This window comes from Danio rerio, chromosome 5 (genome assembly GCF_049306965.1).
Source record: "Danio rerio strain Tuebingen ecotype United States chromosome 5, GRCz12tu, whole genome shotgun sequence".
In the NCBI taxonomy this organism is placed as follows: domain Eukaryota; kingdom Metazoa; phylum Chordata; class Actinopteri; order Cypriniformes; family Danionidae; genus Danio; species Danio rerio.
Window position 1 is genome coordinate 73,322,071 of NC_133180.1, and position 21,811 is coordinate 73,343,881.

Below are 21,811 nucleotides of genomic sequence, written 5' to 3' on the forward strand. Positions count from 1 at the left end.
ACCAGCCAGAACCTGTTTAGGTTGTTTTTCCCAGCTGTATTTTCACCAATTAACCAACCACAAACACATTTTTATTCCTCAGACACCTAATTCTTTCTCTCTTCTAAAAAATTCAGCTTAAACCAGCCTAGGTTGGTTTTAGCTGGTTGACCAGCCTGGTTTTAGAGGGGTTTTGGCCATTTGCAGGCTGGTATCCAGCCATTTCCAGCCTGGTCATAGCTAGTTTTGGCTGGGCTCCCCTGCTGAAAAATCCAGCTTAAACCAGCCTAGGCTGATTGGCTGGTTTTAGCTGGTTGACCAGGCTGGTTTTAGAGGGGTTTTGGCCACTTCCAGGCTGGTTTCCAGCCATTTCCAGCCTGGTCTTAGCTGGTCAGGCTAGGAGATGACCATCTAAAACCAGCTTGACCAGCCTAGCCAAGCTGGAAGTCCAGCCAAAACCAGCTTAAATCAGGCTGGTCAAGCTGGTTTTAGCTGGATTTGGCTGGTCATTTTCCAGCCTGACCAGCTAAGACCAGGCTGGAAATGGCTGGAAACCAGCCTGGAAATAGCCAAAACCCCTCTAAAACCAGCCTGGTCAACCAGCTAAAACCACCCAACCAGCCTGAGCTGGTTTAAGCTGGATTTTTCAGCAGGGCCCCAGCCTGGCTAGGTTGGTCAACCTGGTCATCTACCAGTCTGACCAGCTAAGACCAGCCTAGAAATGGCCAAAACCCCTCTAAAACCAGCCTGGTCGACTAGCTAAAACCAGCCAACCAGACTAGGCTGTTTTTTTATTTCAGCAGGGGTAGCAGGTTAATTCATTTAAAAACCTGGCATATACTGTATGCTGTTCAATAGAATAATGTGAAAAATAACTGAAAAGTAATGTATGTGAAACGGCTTTTAAACTAGTTTTTTTATTGAATTTGCTTAATTAATTCAATAAGTTAAAACCACATTAATTTACCAGAAACAAAAATATAACATTACAATAAATTCATGGTTAAAAGTTTGCCCTCTATAATACATTAAATGTTGTAGTACAGCTCAAAATATGACAATAATTGATCATTTTCCGCGGCAATGTTAAACATAGTAATAATACGCGCCATTATGTTCTGTTCTCCAATATGGCGGACGACGCGTCGTGAAAACATTTAATAACAAACTTTTTCAGTTGTTCTAAAACGTAACTATCTGCCTATTTTTTTTCTTCAGAAGACTGAAGCTGCTTTAGTGTTGAGGAATCACACAGGAGCTCATTCATTCGGATGCATTGAAGAGCCAAGAGTACACGAGCGTCTGAACTGCTCTCACATCTCCACGTTCAGCTCTTACCTGCAGGCGGCGACCAATCTAGACGGACTGGACGAAAAACTGAACAAAACTCTGCTCTCCATCAGACAGCACGTGGAGGACTTGAGGAGGAACAGAAAGTGCAGCAGTAATTCAACAAACACCTGCGAATCGGCCTTTCACGGCAGTAAGAAAGCGTCTAGAAATGCAGAGAAGCTGAGAAGTCTGCTCGAGCTCTTCATACTATGGATTAATAAACACTTCAAGGCATGACGAAACTGCTGAATGGTCCACTATTTACAGATGATTTTTACTATTTATGAATGACATTTTGTTGGTTTGGTTATTTTTAGTCCTTATTTATTTGTGTTTTATTTTATTTATTATATTCATATTATTTATTTGCGCACAAATTATTTTATGAGAAGGAAACTATTGCGTCAGGAGGCTTGTGCACGTTGAGGAAATTGGGGGAAAAGGCCTGTGATGTGTAATGAGTTTAGATCTGTATCTCTGTGCTTGCTTTCAAGCAATTGTTATTTTTGTACACTGACGACATCACGCATCGTGAAATCATGTCAATAAAGATTTTCAGCACATTGCAATGAGTAGACATGACATCATTTTCTTTTAAAGATCCTGTGGTTTTTATTATTATATAAAATTGTATGATGTGCTCAGTTTTGTGGGTTAAACATTTTTTCTAGGCTAGCTTTTAACAGTTGACATCTCTAGGCAAGCTTTAAACAGCAAACGGTGCTCTAGGCCAGTGGTTCTCAAAGTGGGGGTCGGGACCACCCGAGGGGTCACGGGGGCAATGAAGGGGGGTCGCCTGGTGATTTCCAAAAATCTATTTATTTTTATTAAACCGACTCAACATATTTTATCCATAACTATACTGAAAATAAAAATAGTCGTTTATAGTTACTATATACTATATAGTTACTATAGTAGCTTATAGTTACTTGTTCTATTGGATTAACATTATATTAAAGGCAGCAATAGCGTCAGATGCATTTTGATTTTATAACATCAGGTTATACTTTCTGGCACATTTAAAGCATTGACACAAATTTAATTGGTGTGTCTGCGTCATTGCATGCAAGGTTTCTGTATTTTTAACCACCTCAGAGGATATTGGGGGTCGCGAGTCACTGGCATTGTTATTTTGGGGGTCGCGGGCTAAAAAGTTTGGGAACCCCTGCTCTAGGCCAACGTTTAACAGCAGATGTCGCTCTTTTTGACAGCACTCTAGGGCTAGCTTTAATCAGCAGACGGCATCCTAGAGCTAGCTTTTATCAGCTTACAATGCTTTAGGCTAGCTTTTATTAGCATATGGCGTTCTAGGGCTAGCTTTTATCTGCAAACAGTGCACTAGGCTAGCTTTTATCAGCATACGGCGCTCTTGGGTTAGTTTTTATCAGCATATGGCACTTCAGGGCTAGTTTTTACCAGCATATGTTGCGCTAGAGCTAGCTTTTAACAGCAGACAGTGCTCTAGGCTAGTTTTTAACAGAATATGGCACTCTAGGGCTAGCTTTTATCAGCATAAGGTGCTCCAGGCTAGTTTTTAACAGCAGACGATACTCTGGGCTAACTTTTAACAGCAGATGGCGCTCTAGGATAGTTTTTAACAGCAGATGACGCTCTATGGCTAACTTTAATCATCAGATGGAGCTCTAGGCTATTTTTTTTTTACAGCAAATAGTGCTATAGGCTAGCTTTTATCAGCGTACGGCACTCTAGGGCTAGCTTTTAGCAGCAGGAGGAACACTAGGGCTAGCTTTTAGAAGCAGACAGCACTCTAAGCTAGCTTTTAACAGCTGACAGGGCTCAAGGCTAGTTTTTAACAGCAGACCGCACTCAAGGGCAAGCTTTAAACAGCAGATGATGCTCTAGGGCTAGTTTTTATTAGCAGACGGGGCTCTAGGGTTAGCTTTTAGCAGCAAGCGGCGCTCTGAGCTAGCTTTTAACAGCTGACAGGGCTCTAGGCTAGTTTTTTAACAGCAGACGGTGATCTAGGACAAGTTTAAGACAGCAGTTGATGCTCTAAGGCTAGTTTTTAACAGCAGACGGCACTCTAGGGCTAGCTTTAATCAGCAAACTGCGCACTAGGCTAGTTTTTAAACAGCAGATGATGCTTTAAGGCTAGTTTGTAACAGAAGATGGCAGTCTAGGCTAGCTTTGTCCATTCAAATACAAATATTTTACATGATTAGGTGTGAAACAACAACATTTTTTAGAGATCAGACAAAAAAAGCGTTTTAATTTATTCCATAAATCAAAACAACATGCTAAGAGAAGAATCACAACAAATTTTCATTTGAAGATAAAAAACAGACAAAGGTACAAGAATGTGTACTTTACGGCTTTAATGAGAACAAAACTGCAGTGCCAAACGATACAGAAATGGATTCTTTAAAAGTTGTCCTGCACAACATCATGGGTTATGTAGTTTTCTGCATAAATTCTGATATTAAATACAATCATTTTACATATAAACTAAATCCACACAAACATATGCGATCATAAGAACACAACCAATAAACAACCTGAAAAAGATTGAATAAAATTCGCTATGGTGAAAATGGAGTTCATACTCTGTTACAATTTGGGATAAAGGCAAGAAAGCGGCTTTAAATAGTTTATATGCACTCAATAATCAAAACCAAATAAGAGAAATAGTTTACAAAGTGTTTGTATGTTTTCCCAAACACTTAGCAAAAATACAAGGAGAATTTAGATGGAAATAATTGTGAATTTATAGATTTTACCCTGTAAAAGTAAACATTTTACAAACAGAAGGCTGACAGAACCGCAGTCTGTAATGCAAGTAGCTGAAAAAGAACTGTATCTGGTAGTAGCGTAATGGATCAAAACCTACGGTTTAGAACAACCATGACCTGAGGATTAATGCATTTTTTTACTTGTAGATTAATCCTAAAATTTTAATGATCACAGAGATCACCTCTCACATTATTCAAATCACATGTATAAAAGCATTTGGGATTTTCTGTAAAATATAATGATGATGGAAGAAGTTGTGGTGGGTTATACGGGATGTGATGGGTTTCTTAGATTATTAAAGGTGTTTTCTGTCACTACTTGTTTAGCCTGCATTATTGCATTCAGTGTAAGCTGCATGATTAATCAGTAAAAGATCAGGATCTCAACACCCACGCAACAAATTATAAATAATGGTAATTTGGGCATATGTTTAATAATCCTTTGAATCGCTGCATTCAAATCTGTGTTTGAATAATGCAAAAATCAAGTCTCAAGTCTTTTGAGTTACAAACAGTCAAATAGCACAAAAGTACTGTGTTTACAGTTTATAGTTTTAATAAAACCACTGATGTTTATGGTAAAGATTACAAATCACCATCATATGCATTTAACTTGATGCTCAAAATGAATTACATTAATTGGTTAAATAATGTAATTGGCAGCAATTATTTAAGCAACAAGCCATCAAAAATGTGCCACTGAATAATTCTTCAGAAATGATACATCTAACAATAAAACATGAAGTTTTATGAGTGAATAACTGAATCATTAATTGAAATCTTTCTCAGTACTTGTACAATTTGTTTTTATTCATCTGATTATTTCTTCATTATATTTTTATTAAAATTACAGCTTCTAGGTTTTGTTTGTTGAAACCAAAAGTGTCTTGCAGTGGTGTTTTTGTCATATATGGAAAGTAAATTACATTTGTCTCCTCCCCTTTTGGCTGATCCAAAAAAATGGTTTACTCCTTGACAAAAACAAAACAAAACAATTTGATCCAAACCAAGAGATTTTTGATCCGTTACGTCACTTGTATCTGGTTTAAATTTAAGAAAAACACACACACACACACACACACACACACACACACAATTACACACATACACTTTACTAACAAATCTAATATGACCAATTCAGACACCTTGTACATATAAATGAACACTGAACACTTATTTTTTTGGATTGGGGAAAAGTTGGAAAGATCCATCTGCTTTTTTCCACAAACAAACTGCAAAAAGAAAAAGCATCCAGAGCACACGGTGAATAGGTGAACTTAGGAGTAATAAAAAAATGTAGATGCTAAAAATAAGGGTCTGACAAAAATACGTCCTCCCATATACATACTAATCGGGCTATCAAATGCTATTAAAATATAATTTTAGTTGAAAATACCACCCCTAAAATGATATCCCACTGGATTTTTTTAACAGGGTTTAATTCTCTTAGATCTCCCTTTTATATGTCAACTCAATTTAAGGCATATCAAATGTACCTCACTCTCATATGAATATTAATATTTATGCTATTTGTCATTTTAGATGAGACTTTATACACAACTAGCTTCTGTTCATGCAGTTAAATGCTTCAAAATTCAGTCTTGATCAATCGATCCAGCTAATTGTTAAAGGGTTAGTTCACACAAAAACTTTAATTCAGTCATCATTTACTCATCCTCCAGTTGTTCCAAACCTGTTTGAGTTTCTTTCATCTGTTGAACACAAATGGAAGATATTCTGAAGAATGTTGGAGGAAAAAACAGCTGTCGATTTCCATGCAAGAACCAACTACGGTGCTCTTGGTTAGTTTTTAACATCAGATGGCGCTCTATGACCAGCTTTTATCAGCAGACAAAGCTCTAGGCTAGTTTTTTTTAAACAGAAGACATCGCTCTAGGGCTAGTTTTAACCAGCAGATGACGCTCTAGGCTAGTTTTTAACTGAAAATGGTGCTCTAGGGCTAGCTTTTATCAGCAGATGACGCTCTAGGCTAGTTTTTTACTTAAAATGGCGCTTTCGGGCTAGCTTTTATCAGCAGATGACACTCTAGGCTGGATTTTAACTGAAGATGGCGCTCTAGGGCTAACTTTTATCAGCAGGTGACCCTCTAGGCTAGTTTTTTTAACAATATGGCGCTCTAGGGCTAGCTTTAATCAACAGACGACGCTCTAGGCCAGTTTTTAACTGAAGTTGGTGCTCTAGGGCTAGCTTTAATCAGCAGACGGCGCTCTAGGCTAGTTTTTAACAGCAGACGGCACTCTAGGGCGTAGATTTAATCGGAAGACGGTGCTCTAGGCTAGTTTTTAACAGCATGTGACGCTCTAGGCTAGCTTTTAGGAGCAAACTGCGCTTTAGGCTAGCTTTTATCAGCAGACGGCGTTCTAGGCTAGGTTTTAACAGCATACAATGCTCTAGGCTGGTTTTTAACACAGACAGTGCTCTAGGCTAATCTTTAACAATAGATGGCACTTTAGGCTAGTATTTATCCATACAATGCGATTGTGCATTCGACTGAGTCATTCAAGTTGGCTTTTATGCCAAGATTATTGTAAACGCAGCTCCCTATAAACCTTTATTTTAGGTTAAACTGGTATTTGTAGAGTATTTAGAACCAACTGAGGAAGTAAATGGTGAAAAAATATATAAATTTCTGGCTGAACTGTCCCTTTAAGTGGTGCTTCAGGTTTTAATAAACTGAGCATCAGATTCCAAAAGAGCTCTAAATAACCAGATTGAAATAAGAAAGACACTAAAAATATAAGAAAAATAAAACACCCTGAGAGGTAAAATCCACAAGGCTAGAGGTAACAGCTCTAATGTAACAAAGTCCAAGAAGCGCAAAAGAAGAGGATGAACGTAAACAAGAGATGCAGCCTTTGGTTTGCCATTTTAAAATGAAATCAATTATGTCTGAATGGTTAAAAAATAAATAAAGTTCTGGCGTAAAATTGTTTGAGAATTCAATTCAGCATCGAATCAGAAGTTTTCAAAATGCATCAATATTCTTTCTTGAATAGATTCTCAGCTTCGTTTTTAGCAGCAGAAGGCGCTTTAAGCTAGCTTTCAACATCCCATTGTTCTTTAAGCTAGTTCTTAATGCAGGTGACACTCTAGACTAGTTTTTAACAGCAGATGATGGCATTCTAGGCTAGTTTTTAAATAGCAGGCGGTGATCTAGGCTAGTTTTTAAACAGCAGATGGCGCTCTTAGCTAGCTTTTAAAAGCAGACGGGAATGTTCTGGGCTAGTTTTTAACAGCAGATGGTGCTCTACGCTAGATTCTAATAGCAGACAATGCTCTAGGCCAGTTTTTTTTTAAAGTAGACAGCGCTCTAGGCAAATTTTTAACAGCAGATGCTGCTCTATGCTAGATATTAATAGCAGACAACGCTCTACGATAGTACCTAACAGCAGATGGCAGTCTACGCTAGTTTGTAGTCATCAGACGATGCTCTAGGCTAGATTTTAATAGCAGATGACGCCCTAGGCTAGTTTTTAATAGCAGACAAAGCTCTACGATGGCTCCTAACAGTAGATGGCAGTCTAAGCTAGTTTTTAATTATCAGACAATGCTCTAGGCTATCTATTAACAGCATATGACACTCTAGGCTGGCTTTTAACAGCATATGGTGCTCTAGGCTGGCTTTTAACAGCAGAGGACACTCTAGGCTAGTTCTTATCAGCATATGGTGCTCTAGGCAAGGTTTTAACAGCAGACAGCGCTAGGCTAGTTTTTAACAGGCGCTCTAGGCTAGCTTTTGGGCTAGTTTTTAACAGCAGACGTTGCTCTAGGACTAGCTTTCATCAGCAGATGGCATTCTAGGATAGTCTATAACAGCAGATTAACTCTTAACTAGTTAACTAGTTTAACGCTCTTAACTAGTTTTGATGCTCCAAGCTAGCTTTTAGCGTCATTCCAGCTGATGACACTCTAGGCTAGTTTTTAGGAGCAGACGTCGCTCTAGGGGTAGCTTTTATCAGCAGATGGCGTACTAGGTTAATCTCTAGCAGCAGATGGCGCTCGTAACCAGCTTTGATGCTCCAGGCTAGCTTTTAACGTCATTCCAGCAATGACACTCTAGGCTAGTTTTTAACAGGTGCTCTAGGCTAGCTTTTAGGCTAGTTTTTAGCAGCAAACGTTGCTCTAGGACTAGCTTTTATCAGCAAATGGCATTCTAGGTATATCTCTAACAGCAGATGGCTCTCTTAACTACTTTTGATGCTCCAGGCTAGCTTTTAACGTCATCCCAACAGATGATGCTCTTGGCTAGCTTTTAGGCTAGTTTTTAACAGCAAACGTTGCTCTAGGACTAGCTTTTATCAGCAGATTGCGTTCTAGGTCAGTCTCAATCAGCAGATGACACTTATTTTAGGTTAAACTAGTATTTGTAGGGAATTGAAGTCAAGCTTGTAATAACTATGCTCAGAATCTATTCAAGAGAGAAGAGCGATACATTTAGAATCAATACAGAATCAATTACTTGAAACAAATTCTCGACACAGCTCTAGTAAAAAAGGCTTTTGTTCCTAGACTGGCCCATTTAGATAAATTCAACGTGACTGCTTTGTGGGTAGTGTCCTTAGTGCATAAGTGAGGCAAACAGAAGAGATTTGAGCAGGTACACACACAGAGAGCTCAAAACTGTTCTGTAAACACGCGTAAAGTACACAATCGAGCAGTTTTCACCACTCTGAAGGAGTTCAGTGAGTAACAGCAAAGCACAGATCCTTAGATCCACATGCGCAAGGTGTTGTTTTGGAGGCTCCTGATCATGACTGTTATGCCTGAAAAGCACATTTCAGAAGTCACTGTGTTAAAACTAAGACCCTGAGGAATGTTTTTTGGGGTTGAGAGCGGCCTTTTTGGCTTCCTCAGGTAAAAGTGAGGGGTCGGTCAGGATGGAGGTGCTGGTGCAGAGCTGCCGTAACGTCCTGAGCACCACTGTAGGACAGAGAAACATATTGTTAATGTACACACACACACACACACAAAGAAACAAGCAAACAGATGCCAAACAAGTCAAACTGGAGACAAAATCATTCACTAATTCACATTTTTTCAGCTTAGACCCCTATTTATCAGGGGCGGAATGAACCGCCAACTATTCCAGCGTATGTTTTATGCAGCGGATGCACTTCCAGCCGCAACCTAGTACTGGGAAACACCTATACAATCTTGTATTCACACACACACACACACACACACACTACGGCCAATTTAGTTAATCCAATTCACCTATACCACATGTCTTTGGGCTATGGGGGAAACCGAAGCACCCAGAGGGAAGAACATGCAAATGCCGCACAGAACTGGCCCAGCTGGGACTCGTACCAGCCACTTTCCTAATGTAAGGCTGAAGATTAGTCTGAGTGATTAATGTCCAGTTAATATTAGTTTTCAGTGTTTTTCTAGTTGCTGACATTTGAATAAGCTGAGGAAGACAGAGATCTTACTGGGCCGGAGGGCTGGGAGGGAACAGTAACGGTCCAGCCACTGCATGGTGGTTTCACACAGCTCTGTGTTGTTGGTTGTAGACACTGTCCCATTGAAGGACTCAAACAGAGGCTGAATGATGACGCTAAACTGAGAGAGATATTAAAGGAAACACTGAGAATGTGGAAGAGTTCAGTCCAGGGAGATAATGCTCAAAAAAAAACGTAACAACGTAATGAAACACAAAGAAACAATGCACCAAAACAACGCACCAAAACAACACAAAGCAACACAACACTGAAATAATGCAACGCAACAAAGCAATTAAACGCAATGCAATGAAACAAAAGGAAACAATGCAACGAAACAACACAATGAAATGAAACAATGCAATGAAACAAAAGGCAACGCAACAACACAACAAAACCCAACACAACCAAACTATGCAAAAAAACGGAAACACAAGGAAACAACACAATGAAACAATGCAACAAAACACAAAGCAATGAAACAAAACAAAACAATGCAATGTAACAAAATGCAACGCAACAAAATAAAACACAACGAAAATGCAACAAAACGCAACAACGCAACCAAAAAATGCAATACAACACGGAAACAAGGAAACAACACAACGAAACAAGGCAATGAAACAAGGAAACAATGCAACAAAACAATGCAATGCAACATAACATAACGCAACAAAACACAACCAAACAATGCAACAAAACATGGAAACACAAGGAAACAACACAACGCAATGAAACACAAGGAAATAACATAACGAAACAATGCAACGAAACAACGCTCCAAAACACAAAGCAATAAAACGCAACAAAACACATTGAAACAACACAATGAAACAATGCAACAAAACGCAACACCACAACCAAACAATGCAACAAAACACAGAAACACAACAAAACACCGCAATTAAACAAGGAAACAATGCAATGCAACAAAACGCATTGCAACAAAACGCAACACAAAACACAACGCAAACGAAACAATGCAACAAAACACAGAAACACAACAAAACACCGCAATTAAACAAGGATACAATGCAATGCAACAAAACGCAACACAAAACACAACGCAAACGAAACAATGCAACAAAACACAGAAACACAACAAAACACCGCAATTAAACAAGGATACAATGCAATGCAACAAAACGCATTGCAATAAAACGCAACACAAAACACAACGCAAACGAAACAATGCAACAAAACACAGAAACACAACAAAACACCGCAATTAAACAAGGAAACAATGCAATGCAACAACGCAACACAAAACACAACACAAACGAAACACAAGGAAACAACACAACGCAATGAAACACAAGGTAACAATGCACAGAAACAATGCAAAAGAATGAAATGCAATTTGCAACACAATGCAACGAATCAATGCAACGCAACACAACACAGAAACAACACAACAAAACATTGCAAAGAAACACAATGCAACAAAACAAAACGCAACAAAACACAGCATTAAAACAACGCACCGAAACGCAAAAACAACGCAATGCAACCTAACGCAAAGCAACAATGCCATGAAACAACGCAATACAAGGAAACAACGCAACAAAACACAACACCGATTCGAAAGCTATTTGTTGGATTGAATAAACTAAACAGGCTTTGTGTCATTTAGTTCAATGATTTAAGGATACGATCCAGAATTTCCAGTTCTGAAGAGTTCGGTTCTTCACATAGTCATCGAACTTCTCCCTCATGTGGTCAAAGCGATGGCGTGTGATGGGAACCCCTGTTTCCGGAAGCTGCTCCTGACACAAGCTGCAGCAGACAGAGAATAGAGTCTAAATATACAGCTTCACGTGTAGACGTCTGACTTTATGAAGCAGAAGGTTTTACCTTATGGACGTGTTGAGCTCCTCGATCTCCTCTCGCAGTCTCTTGGTCTCTTCCAGCATCTGTTGTCTCTCTAGTTGCAGTTTGCCAATGTAATCAACAGTCTTCTGAAGTGTCGAAGCATTACTGATCTGAAAACCCAGAAAAGAAGTTACATGACTAAGTGAATAATTAAAAATGTTAATTTTTTTATTTCATTTTAACCGGTTTTTTTCTGATATTAGGTGCAAACATTTCTAAAGAAACCCATGTGCATGAGGGCAAAATATTTCAGTTGCTTGATTTAAAAGAGACTTTAAAGGGATAGTTCACCCAAAATGTAGATTCTGTCATCAAGTTGTTTAAGTCTTCATGAGTTTCTTTCTTCTGTTGAACACTAAAGACAATATAGGCTTCCATAGGTGGAAAAAACTAATAATATGGAAGTCAATGGATACAGGTTTCCAACATTCTTCAAAATAAGGGTGTCATGATTTAGATTTTAAATCGAAATCGATCGAAATTTGTGCTCAATTTCGATTATCAAATCAAAAAATAGAATCGTCGATGCTGCCACGCCCCCATGTCACGTCAGCTTGGCTTGCCAAGCGGGAAAAAAACATGCTTGTTGAAGTGCTTGTTAAACTGCAGAAGCAGGAGACCCGTCGACAGAGCTGAAACCCTCTCCTCCTTCAATAAAGTCGCCGGTGTGTAAGCATTTTGGATTTCCAGTGAGTTATGTTGACAACGTTCGTGTTGTCGACAAAAAAAAAAAAAAACACAAAAAACACAGTTTGCAAGCTCTGCTATGTACGTATTAGGGTTGGGTCGATAGACGATGGGCGCATCGCAATCTTCTGCCTCGCCCCCGTTGCAAATCCGCTCGCGAAAAATACACACTCAGGCCCTGTTTACACTAATAGGTCTTTGTTTTTAAATGGCATTTTAGAACGACAACGATCCACATCAACAGTGGCGTGTAGCATTTCTGAGCAGCCCTCCTTCCTCACTACCAATGAAAACCCACATCACGCACACACACACACACAGACGCACACACAGTCATGCGCTCGAGACAGCGGGTCCAGGCAGTCAGAGGGTCAGTAGACTGCTTCAATCTTTTACTTTCACACTAGTACTTAGTCATTTTAGCGAACACCTCAGATACCGTTGTCTGGTTGCTGTTGGTTGTGCACCTTTTTTACCGACGCCATTATAACGACACAGATCACTGCCTATTCACGAGTCCTGCAGAAAAGTGATTGACAGGTGGCAATTATGTGTGTAACTTGTACTGTAGGATTTGTTTTTGGGTAAAACAAAAACCATGCAGGTCAAGTAGTTTAAATGGTAGACTACAAATAATTAATTCGTTATTAATTACTTATTCATAATCGAAAATCGAATCGAACCGTGACTTTAAAATCGAAAATGTAATTGAATCGAGGATTTGAAGAATCGTGACACCCTTACTTTAAAATATCTTCTTTTGTGCTCGACAAAAGAAAGAAACTCGTAAAGGTTTGAAACAAGTGAAAGGTAAATTTACAAGTATTTAAAACATTTCATTTTCACTTTTTGGTGAACTATCCCTTTAATTCGGAGCTGCACCTAGTGTTACTGTACATTTATAGTTGTGCAGAGGCAAGTACATGCAAGCGAATTACGCAGTACATAAAAAAAGGCGAAATGTAAAAATTAAGTTAAGGAAGGTAAATGGAGATTTACATTTGATTGAGACTTGAGAGTCGGCACAAGACTGCACAATGTCTTGAAGCAGATGTTGATGTTGAATCGCCTCTTCTGCTCGGCAGATATGTGGTTCACTCTGCGACTCTGTCAAAGAACACAACAACAACAACAACAACAAAAACACAGTGATATTATTAAATGGCAGATATATGGATCTTTAATGATAATATTATTTACAATCATGCTCAGATGACCAACTTAAGAAAAAAAAACACTTGAATTTAAAATTTATTTTAATTTAAAACCTTTACAGCCAAACTAAAAGTAGCAAGACTTCCTCTCAACAGGAAAACGCAGGTAAAATTGCCTTTTGCAGCAGCTCTTGTCAAATTTGCATAGACCTACAAAATGGTAGAGCAAGCGCTTATGAACTATACCTGACTGTTTTCATTTTTGCTCATGCCTGTACTGGTGCTGAGGGGTGACTGAGGGCTTGGCACCTGTTCTACTCCCAGTGGTGACCCTTGACCTGAGATTCGGCCATCACGTGCTACAGGAAAAGGTAAAAGAATACACAATTCAGGATTCTGAGCAGGTCAAGTAAGAAAATAAATCAAAACTAAGCATTAATTCAAGCCGAGTGGACTGACTTTTACTTGCTGACTGCACTGATGTCTTCTTGTTGGACACAGTTGTTGCAGTTTCCTCTTTGGGTACGATGAGCTGAGGAGATTTCTGCGTCTGAGGGAGAATATGAAATCCAGCAGAACCCTGCAAAACAATGCAAAATATTATATTGTTTGGGGAAAATAAATATTTTTAGGGTTGGGTACAACCATGTCAAAATTGTTTCATTTTTAATTCAGGAAACTGAGATAAGTAAACGCTAGAGGATGCAGAATTTAATAGGAAGAAAAGTAATTTACTGAACTGCAATTCAAAAGAATTAAGCCATCTTAGAGAAAACATGTGCAAGAAATTGTGATTTTTTTTATACTTCCTAAGTATGGTCTCCATTATCAGGGTTCCTACATATTTTTCAACTTCAAAATCCAGCACTTTTCAAACACTCATCTAAATCCATTGTGCTATTTTAAAAATAACACAATATAACATTTCAACTTAAATTGTTTAATACTTTGGAGCATATACAGTTGAAGTCAGAATTATTAGCCCCCTTTTGATTTTATTTTATTTCTTTAAATATTTCCCAAATAATTTTTAGCAGAGCAAGGACATTTTCACAGTATGTCTGATAATATTTGTTCTTCTGGAGATACTCTTATTTGTTTTATTTTGGCTAGAATAAAAGCAGTTATTAATTTTCTAAAAAACATTTTTGGGACAAAATTATTAGCCCATTCAAGCTATTTTTTTTTCGATAATCTACAGAACAAACCATTGTTATAAAATAACTTGACTAATTACCCTAACCTGCCAAGTTCACCTTATTAACCTAGTTAAGCCTTTAAATGTCACTTTAAGCTGTATAGAAGTGTCTTGAAAAAATCAAGTAAAATATTATTTACTGTCATCATGGCAAAGATAAAATAATCTGTTATTAGAAATAAGTTTTTAAAACTATTATGCTTAGAAATGTGCTGAAACAATCTTCCCTCCATTAAACAGAAATTTGTGAAAAAAATAAACAGGGTCGCTAATAATTCAGGGGGGGCTAATAATTCTGACTTCAACTGTATTTATTGGGACAGTTCACCAAAAAATGCTAAAAAAAAAAAAAAAAAAAAAGTTCAGTTACTGGATGAATTATCTTTAAGTTTGTTCTCTTAACTAAAGCTAATATCTCAAAAAAAAAAAAAAAAAAATAGCTTACAGTCGCATTTTGTTTGGGTGTAGTACCAAACATTCATTACCAGACGTTCATAATATTTCATGTGCATTGCTGTTCAAAATTCATGTAACAAATTAAATCCTTATGAGACTGAGAATATTCTTGCTGCAATTTAATGAACTGTTCCTATGTCAGCTGTTTTGAAAATCAGTCACCAAATATGGAAACAATTGTTTGGAAGCTTTCATCAATATTACTTTTCATTATTTATTTATTTTTTTTATTTATTTATTGCAGGTTTTGTTTACTGCAGCAAGTTGACATGTCAACAGTTTTAAACTATTCCTGAGCACTGCGTTTGGAGTTTTTAGGTGCAAATATGCATTCTGCATAAATAGCTCCTGAATCTGCACATCCGGTGAACAAATTTCGAGCTCTGCAATTTTAAATTCAAGCAGGTTCAAGCACTTTGTCCAAAATCCAAGAACTTTTCTAACTTTGAAAACACTATATTAAAAATCAAGAATTTTCCAGGATTTTTTAATGCAGGATTGCATTATATATGTGATTATGTACCAGTAATAAAAGTGTCTCATAATTATGCAGGCAAAATGTTAGCAGGAATTGTAAACATGGCCTGCATTCTTAATGGCACCATAGGCTTGAAGAAAAAGACTCTACAGTTGTACAATACTGTGCAGACTCTCCTCAATACATTAAGTTATTTTAAATTGTGATAGCACAATATTAAGGTTTTACTGCATTTCTGATCAAATAAATGCAGCCATGAAATTACAATTCTGCATCCTCTTCAAATACAAAAGTTTCTCTCAAAGTAATTCTGAATAATACATAAGCCTGTTAAATATTAAACGGCCTATTGCAAACACAAGAGAAGATGAGGGATGATGAAGGGCTTACACAAGGAATACCGGAGGAGGCAATGACCATACCGGTGGTGGAGACAACATCAGTGGAGAGAGGAGACGGAGTGACAATGACAGCACTGGTGGGACCTGGGAATGATGGGTATGATGATAGATGGACATTTAAAACACAATTAATAGCCCTCATTTGAAATTACAAATTTTTTTTTTCAAATATTTCCCAAAAAGCTGTTTAACAGAGAGACAAACACATTTTCAAACATAGTAGTTTTAATAACTAATTTATTTGCTTCAATTTCCTATATGGTGCAAGATACTCGTATTTAGCCTAAAGTGCCATTAGGTTAATTGAGCAGATGCTGTGGCGGTCATGGAGGAGTGGAGAGCATGAGACTGATTCCTGAAAGACCTATTGGAACCCACAAGGACCCAAGATTCTCACAGAAATCAGTCAAGTTTGGTGTAGGAAAAGTCATGGTTTGGGGTTACATTCTGTATGGGGGCGTTGGAAAGATCTGCAGAGTGGATGACTATCAAAAGTCTAAGGTATTAAGACATTTGTGCTGCTCATTATATTACAAACCCCAGACGAGGGCGAATTCTTCAGCAGTATGGCGCTCTTTCATATTTTAGCCTCAATATCAAAGTTCCTAAAAGCAAAGACGCTCCAGGATTGGCCCGCCCAGTCACCAGACATGAACATTATTAGCTTGTCTAGGGTAAAATGAAACAGGAGGCATTACAGATGAATCTAAAGAATCTTGATGAACTCTGATGCTGTGTTCACTCCAGACGTGGAACGCGCGGAAAAATTGCGCTATTCGCTCGTAAATAGCCGCGTGAACATTTGAGTTTACTTGCTTCATTCGCGCGTAAACCCCCGCTTTATTTGCGTGTCAAATCTGCTTCATTCGCGTGTCAAATTCACTTAAAAACAGACGCGGATTTGCTTGATGGGCAGGGCATCTGTCTGCCCGGTGACTCAAGCTTCATAGCTAAATGGCTAACATGGATTTTATTAAGAAAATAACAATGTTTATGTGCTTTATGGAGACTGAAAAACAGCGTTGATACGTTTAGGGTTGTGTCTGAGTCCACTGCATCCTTTCAGAGGTGCATCCAGCTCTGTGAGCTCATAAACTCCTCCAGAAACTGAACCTGGATCACGGAGGCTTTCAACGATGCTTCTGACTGAGCCCAGCCCAGTTTGACTTGTTGTCGGTGTCGCCTGGAGGATTTCCCCCGGGAGACCATCAACAGGTTCTACGTCACAATCATGCCCCCACAAGAGAAAGCTTCTGATTGGTTAACGCGGTGCGAATGTCCGCTGAAGTTCAGATTTTCGAACTCGAGAGATTCGCGCGAAACGCTCGTTAAGCGCGTCAATTCGCCCTGCGCAATTCGCGCATATCGTGCCGCAGGATGTCTATCCGCCCGTTTGCATTGACTTAACATGTAAATCACTCGCGCTTGACGCGCGTGCCATGTCTGGTGTGAACGCAGCATGAGAGTCCTGCAGGAACGCTTTCTTTGCCATTCCAGATGACTTTATTAATAGGTGATTAGAGTCACTGCAGAGATGTGTGGATGCAGTCCTCCAAGCTCATGATGGACACAATATTCATTCTGTTTCCACTGCAGCATGACTTTATATTCTATACTGGACATTATTTCTGTTAAGTGACAAGACTTTTGTCAAAGCAAAGTCAGACCTTACTGTCTTAATTAAAAATTAATATATAATAATATTTTATTTAGGTAAAAGAAGCGTAATCTAGAGGCCTTTGCCTTTCATATAAGCCACTTCTGATACCAAATATTCTGATACCAAATATTACATGGTTCGGGATCTTTAGAGCTGCACATCGATGGATTCGCTCTTCAGTGTTTGAACTCTCAGTAGTGATATTATTTGCTGTTCCAAAAACTTGGATAGGCAACAAGACTTTTGTCAGGTAGTGTATTGTATACTAATGTCTGATTTATTTAAATGCTATTGATGCATTTTTTAAACCAAATCAAACCCACATCCTAGACAACAGAACCGACAATTATGTAAACTATCCCATCGCATATCGAGCATGTTACAAAATCGATTTCAGGAGAGACACAAACCTGTCAGTATGAGCTGAGGAGACGGCAGTGGATTCGCCGGGACAATCGGTCTCTGTGAGTGTCTGGACTTTTTGCTAGAGATGGGAGGCTGGATGGATTTGGGCAAGGCGAAGTTGACTGGCTGTGAGCCGAGCGAGGCAGAGCTGGAGACTACAGGCTGTGGAGATGGCGCAGGGGGCAGCTCAAAACTGGACCTGTGGCTGACGGTAGTGGCTGCGTCAGTGGGAGTCACTGTGGAGGAGGCGGTGTGCGTTATTACTGATGAAGGCGGGACGCTCTGGCTGGGCTGGGGGACTGTAGTGACTGTGCTGAGAGGCTGTGGGGCTGAGGGGAGAGGTGGAGCTGGGGGAGGCAGGATAGACGGGACGGAGGAGCTCACTTGCTCTGTGAAAAGAGGCATGTAGGGCTGTTGGTAGGACGGACCGACGGAGTTACCATTGTCCTGGTTGGCCACCGAGAGATGGCCAGGCAGAGGAGCAGAGGGCATGAGGCGGTAGTCCAGAGGCAGAGAAGGAAGCTCCGTGGAGAGCGGCAGGGATGAAAGCAGGGAAGCCTAAACAACAAAAAGCGGATATAGATATTGAATAGGGATGTAACGGTATTGTAAATACCGTCATACCGCAATATTAATTTTTTTCGATATTACCGTAGTCGCATGACTCGGTAAAACTATAGGTCTTCTGAGAAAATTTGCTCAGGCGAATGAAGCGAACGGAAGGTACCGGAAAACTACAATTCCCATAAGCCCAGGCTTGGCCATAATCCCTTGCGGTCTGTTGTCGCTACAGATCCAGTAATGCGGAAATGGAGTGTGCTGCTAGAAGCGGGGATCAAAAAGAGCTGTAAAACTCTAAAGCGGGTGTTGTCGCCGCGCGCGTCCTGAATAGTGGTTGAAAGTTCTTATCAGCTGTGTTGTCGCGCGCGTACTGTAAAGCGGGGACGGAGGGTATGTCGCGCCGCGGGGGCACTTTTGATCATTTTGGAAGGGAACATTCTATCAAAGACTAAAAAGGGCATGTTCACTGCACAGGTTGAGCACTGTGTGTGCACGTGCCTGCAAGTTGGGGAATACAACTAATAATCAGTCATGGGGACTGCAGAAACACAGCACACTGTTCAGATTGATGCAGACATGAGATCTCTATCTCACTCATGGTTTGTGCTCTCAAGTGGGGGAAAGACAATGCACAACGTTACCCACTGCTGTCAACCTGTTGCAGGGGACATTGTAAATACCCAGAGATACCAGCTTTTACCAGATTATATTTATATGATAATTTTCCTTTAAACCCATCTCTATCTAAGTGAGTGAGTGATTAAATGTTGAATGTGATTTTTCAACACTACTAAATTTAAACTTTATTTTTTTACATGGTTTAATATTTTTTTTGTTATTAAAATTGAAGTTCCTGTTTCAAAGCTTACAGATAGATGGCTAATTTGTATGTCATTGACACTTTTGGCACTTTTTTGGAGTATTTTCATAAGTTTTGTTTTTTCCTGTAAATGATTCAATAAATACCGTACCGTGACATTCATACCGAGGTATTACCGTACCGTGAAATTCTGATGCCGTTACATCCCTAATATTGAAGGATTCGGATTTCTACCTTTCAATCAGTCTCTGCACTGATCAACGTTTATCCTTTTATCATCATCCTGTTTTATTAAAGATGATTATTGCATAATAGGGATGTAACGGTATTAAAATTTCACGATACGGTAATACCTCGGTATGAATGGAACGGTGCGGTATTTATTGAATCATTTAAAGGAAAAACTAAACTATTGAAGAGACTCAAAAAAGTGCTAGAATGTTCAGGTTACCTCAACACTGAACAGATCAACGACATACAAATTATCTATTTGTAAACTTTCAAACAGGAACTTAAATTATTCAATTTTAATAACAAAAAATATTAAACAATGTAAATAAAAAAAAACACACCACTCGAAAGGACAAGCCATGAGTGAGATAGAAGTCTCTTGGTGGTACAAGTAAATAGCCCCTTTCACACAGTTATACCGGTAAATATCTGGAAAATTTCCGGAACGACTTTACCGGTATATTGAAAAAAGTGCTGTTCACACAGGAGAGGACACTACGGAAATTTTCCGGAAAAGAGCATTCACACATCCATTCCAAAATACCGGTAAATTCTGACATCATTCACCACAAATGAGCTTTAAACGGCTGCTCTTGTATTTGTAAACATTTGACTAAATTACAAACTCTGTGGATGATCAATATTGTGAACAACTTTCGCAGGATCACTTTCGCATGTCGAGATGTTCATAATATGTGCGTGTGCAGGCGCTCACAGGCTGTTTCACAGGCACACGCAAAGCTTGAAGGTAAACAAACAATGGCTTATCATAAGCATCTCATCGATGATTATTTACACAGTTGGCATTAAGAAGAACATAAAAACGTGATCTGACTAACTTCTAGCAGCTAAATGTGTCTGGAAAAATATTCAAAGGCTTTTATTCTCACAAACCACACAGACGTAAATGCGTCTGACTGTTGTGATTGGCTAAAGCAGACGTCTTACGTCAGCACGTTCTAGACGTGCACGCGCTTATTACGGCAATCTTCCTTCTTCATTCACACAGCGCAGCATTCCGGCAAATTGCCGGTAATGTTACAACTTCTCTTTCCGGAAAATAGCCAGAACGAATTTACCGGTATTTTCAAAAAGGACCTGTTCACACATACAACCTTTCCGGAAAATTGCCGGCAATTTTCCGGAAAGGTCTGTATGTGTGAAAGGGGCTAATGTCTCCATCAATCTGAGCAGTGTGCTGTGTTCTGCTGTCCCCATGACTAAAAGAATCCCCATCATGTTAGTCGTATTCCCTGACTTGTATTTCAGCACAGTCTGGCAGTGCCTGCATACCCTTTTTTCTGTCACCTTTTCTTCTTTCTTGTTGCTTTTCAGAGAGAAACTGAAATGCTTCCACACATCTGATTTAAAACCCGCTTTAGGTTCGACCATTTTTAGCTCTTTTTCTTTGCCGCTACTAGCAGCACCCTCCATTTCTGCATTACTGGATCTGTAGCGACAACAGACCGCAAAGGATGATGGCCACGCCTGGGCTGATGAAAATTGTAGTTTCCGCTACCTACCATTGGCCTGAGCAAACTTTTCACCAAAAGAACTAAGAATTTACTGAGTCACAACCATGGTAATATTGAAAGAAATTGCTATTGCGGTATGACGGTATTTACAATATTGTTACATCTCTATTGAATAATGAATAAAGTTAACACATCACTTAATATAAGAATGTTCAGTGCATTTGCCTGTCTCTTTGAAATTATTTTTAGGAGCCACCAAACTAGTTCAGTGTTCACTGAGACCTTGAGCGCAACTGAAGGGCTGAGGACCGTTTCTGTTAAGTTAACACCATCTAAAATGTCTAAAGAGATTTAGCTATTTTTACGGTTAATTATTTTAAAGTGATTCTACTTTTTATTTAAGATAGACTTTGTGTAGTAAGGATATAACTGCCTGAATGTAGATTATACCGGTTTTAACCAGTTTTGAAGAAGAAGGCTGAGAGTACACTCAGCCTTGGGTAAGAAACACATTGTACATTAAGTGTGTGTGTGCTCTATTTAATTGTGGATCCGTTGCACAAATCTGGAGTCAGCTCTAAACAGTCTAGTGAATGTCGGACGTTTATATGGTTAAGATATTGTTCAGAATTGTACATACGGAGCAACGTGGAAATGTTCTAAGTCTATCTGTGTTTTAACCAATTAGTTTAGAACACCTATATTTATGATGCAGTTAATGACGTCATGTGAGAGTATAATTGTTATTGATTTGTGATTGTATGCAGAGCGGCCTAGGAACTCATTGCGAGTGTTGAAGCTGACTTCTGCCGATTAAACAGCAAACTATCTTCAGTGAACTTTATTTATTTATTTGAATCTCTGACTCCAGCTCTTCCTCATCTGACAGA

General features: G+C 39.0%; 1 protein-coding gene across 4 annotated transcripts in view; it reads right to left on the minus strand.

Moving 5' to 3' along the window:
* Window positions 1-3,632: 3,632 nt before the first annotated feature.
* mlxip (MLX interacting protein) overlaps window positions 3,633-21,811 on the minus strand; it is a 35,655-nt gene continuing 17,476 nt past the window's right edge. For 3 of the 4 annotated variants that reach the window (NM_001317759.2, XM_021476328.2, XM_073951123.1), the window contains 9 exons: window positions 17,840-18,392; window positions 15,759-15,853; window positions 13,696-13,816; window positions 13,483-13,595; window positions 13,082-13,189; window positions 11,378-11,505; window positions 11,176-11,299; window positions 9,515-9,644; window positions 3,633-9,002 (listed from right to left, as the gene is read on the minus strand). In NM_001317759.2, the coding sequence (NP_001304688.1) occupies window positions 8,881-9,002; window positions 9,515-9,644; window positions 11,176-11,299; window positions 11,378-11,505; window positions 13,082-13,189; window positions 13,483-13,595; window positions 13,696-13,816; window positions 15,759-15,853; window positions 17,840-18,392 (1,494 nt within the window). In that variant the 3' untranslated portion in view covers window positions 3,633-8,880. The remainder of the gene's footprint in view (window positions 9,003-9,514; window positions 9,645-11,175; window positions 11,300-11,377; window positions 11,506-13,081; window positions 13,190-13,482; window positions 13,596-13,695; window positions 13,817-15,758; window positions 15,854-17,839; window positions 18,393-21,811) is intronic. The other variant, XR_012406141.1, reaches the window with a different exon arrangement.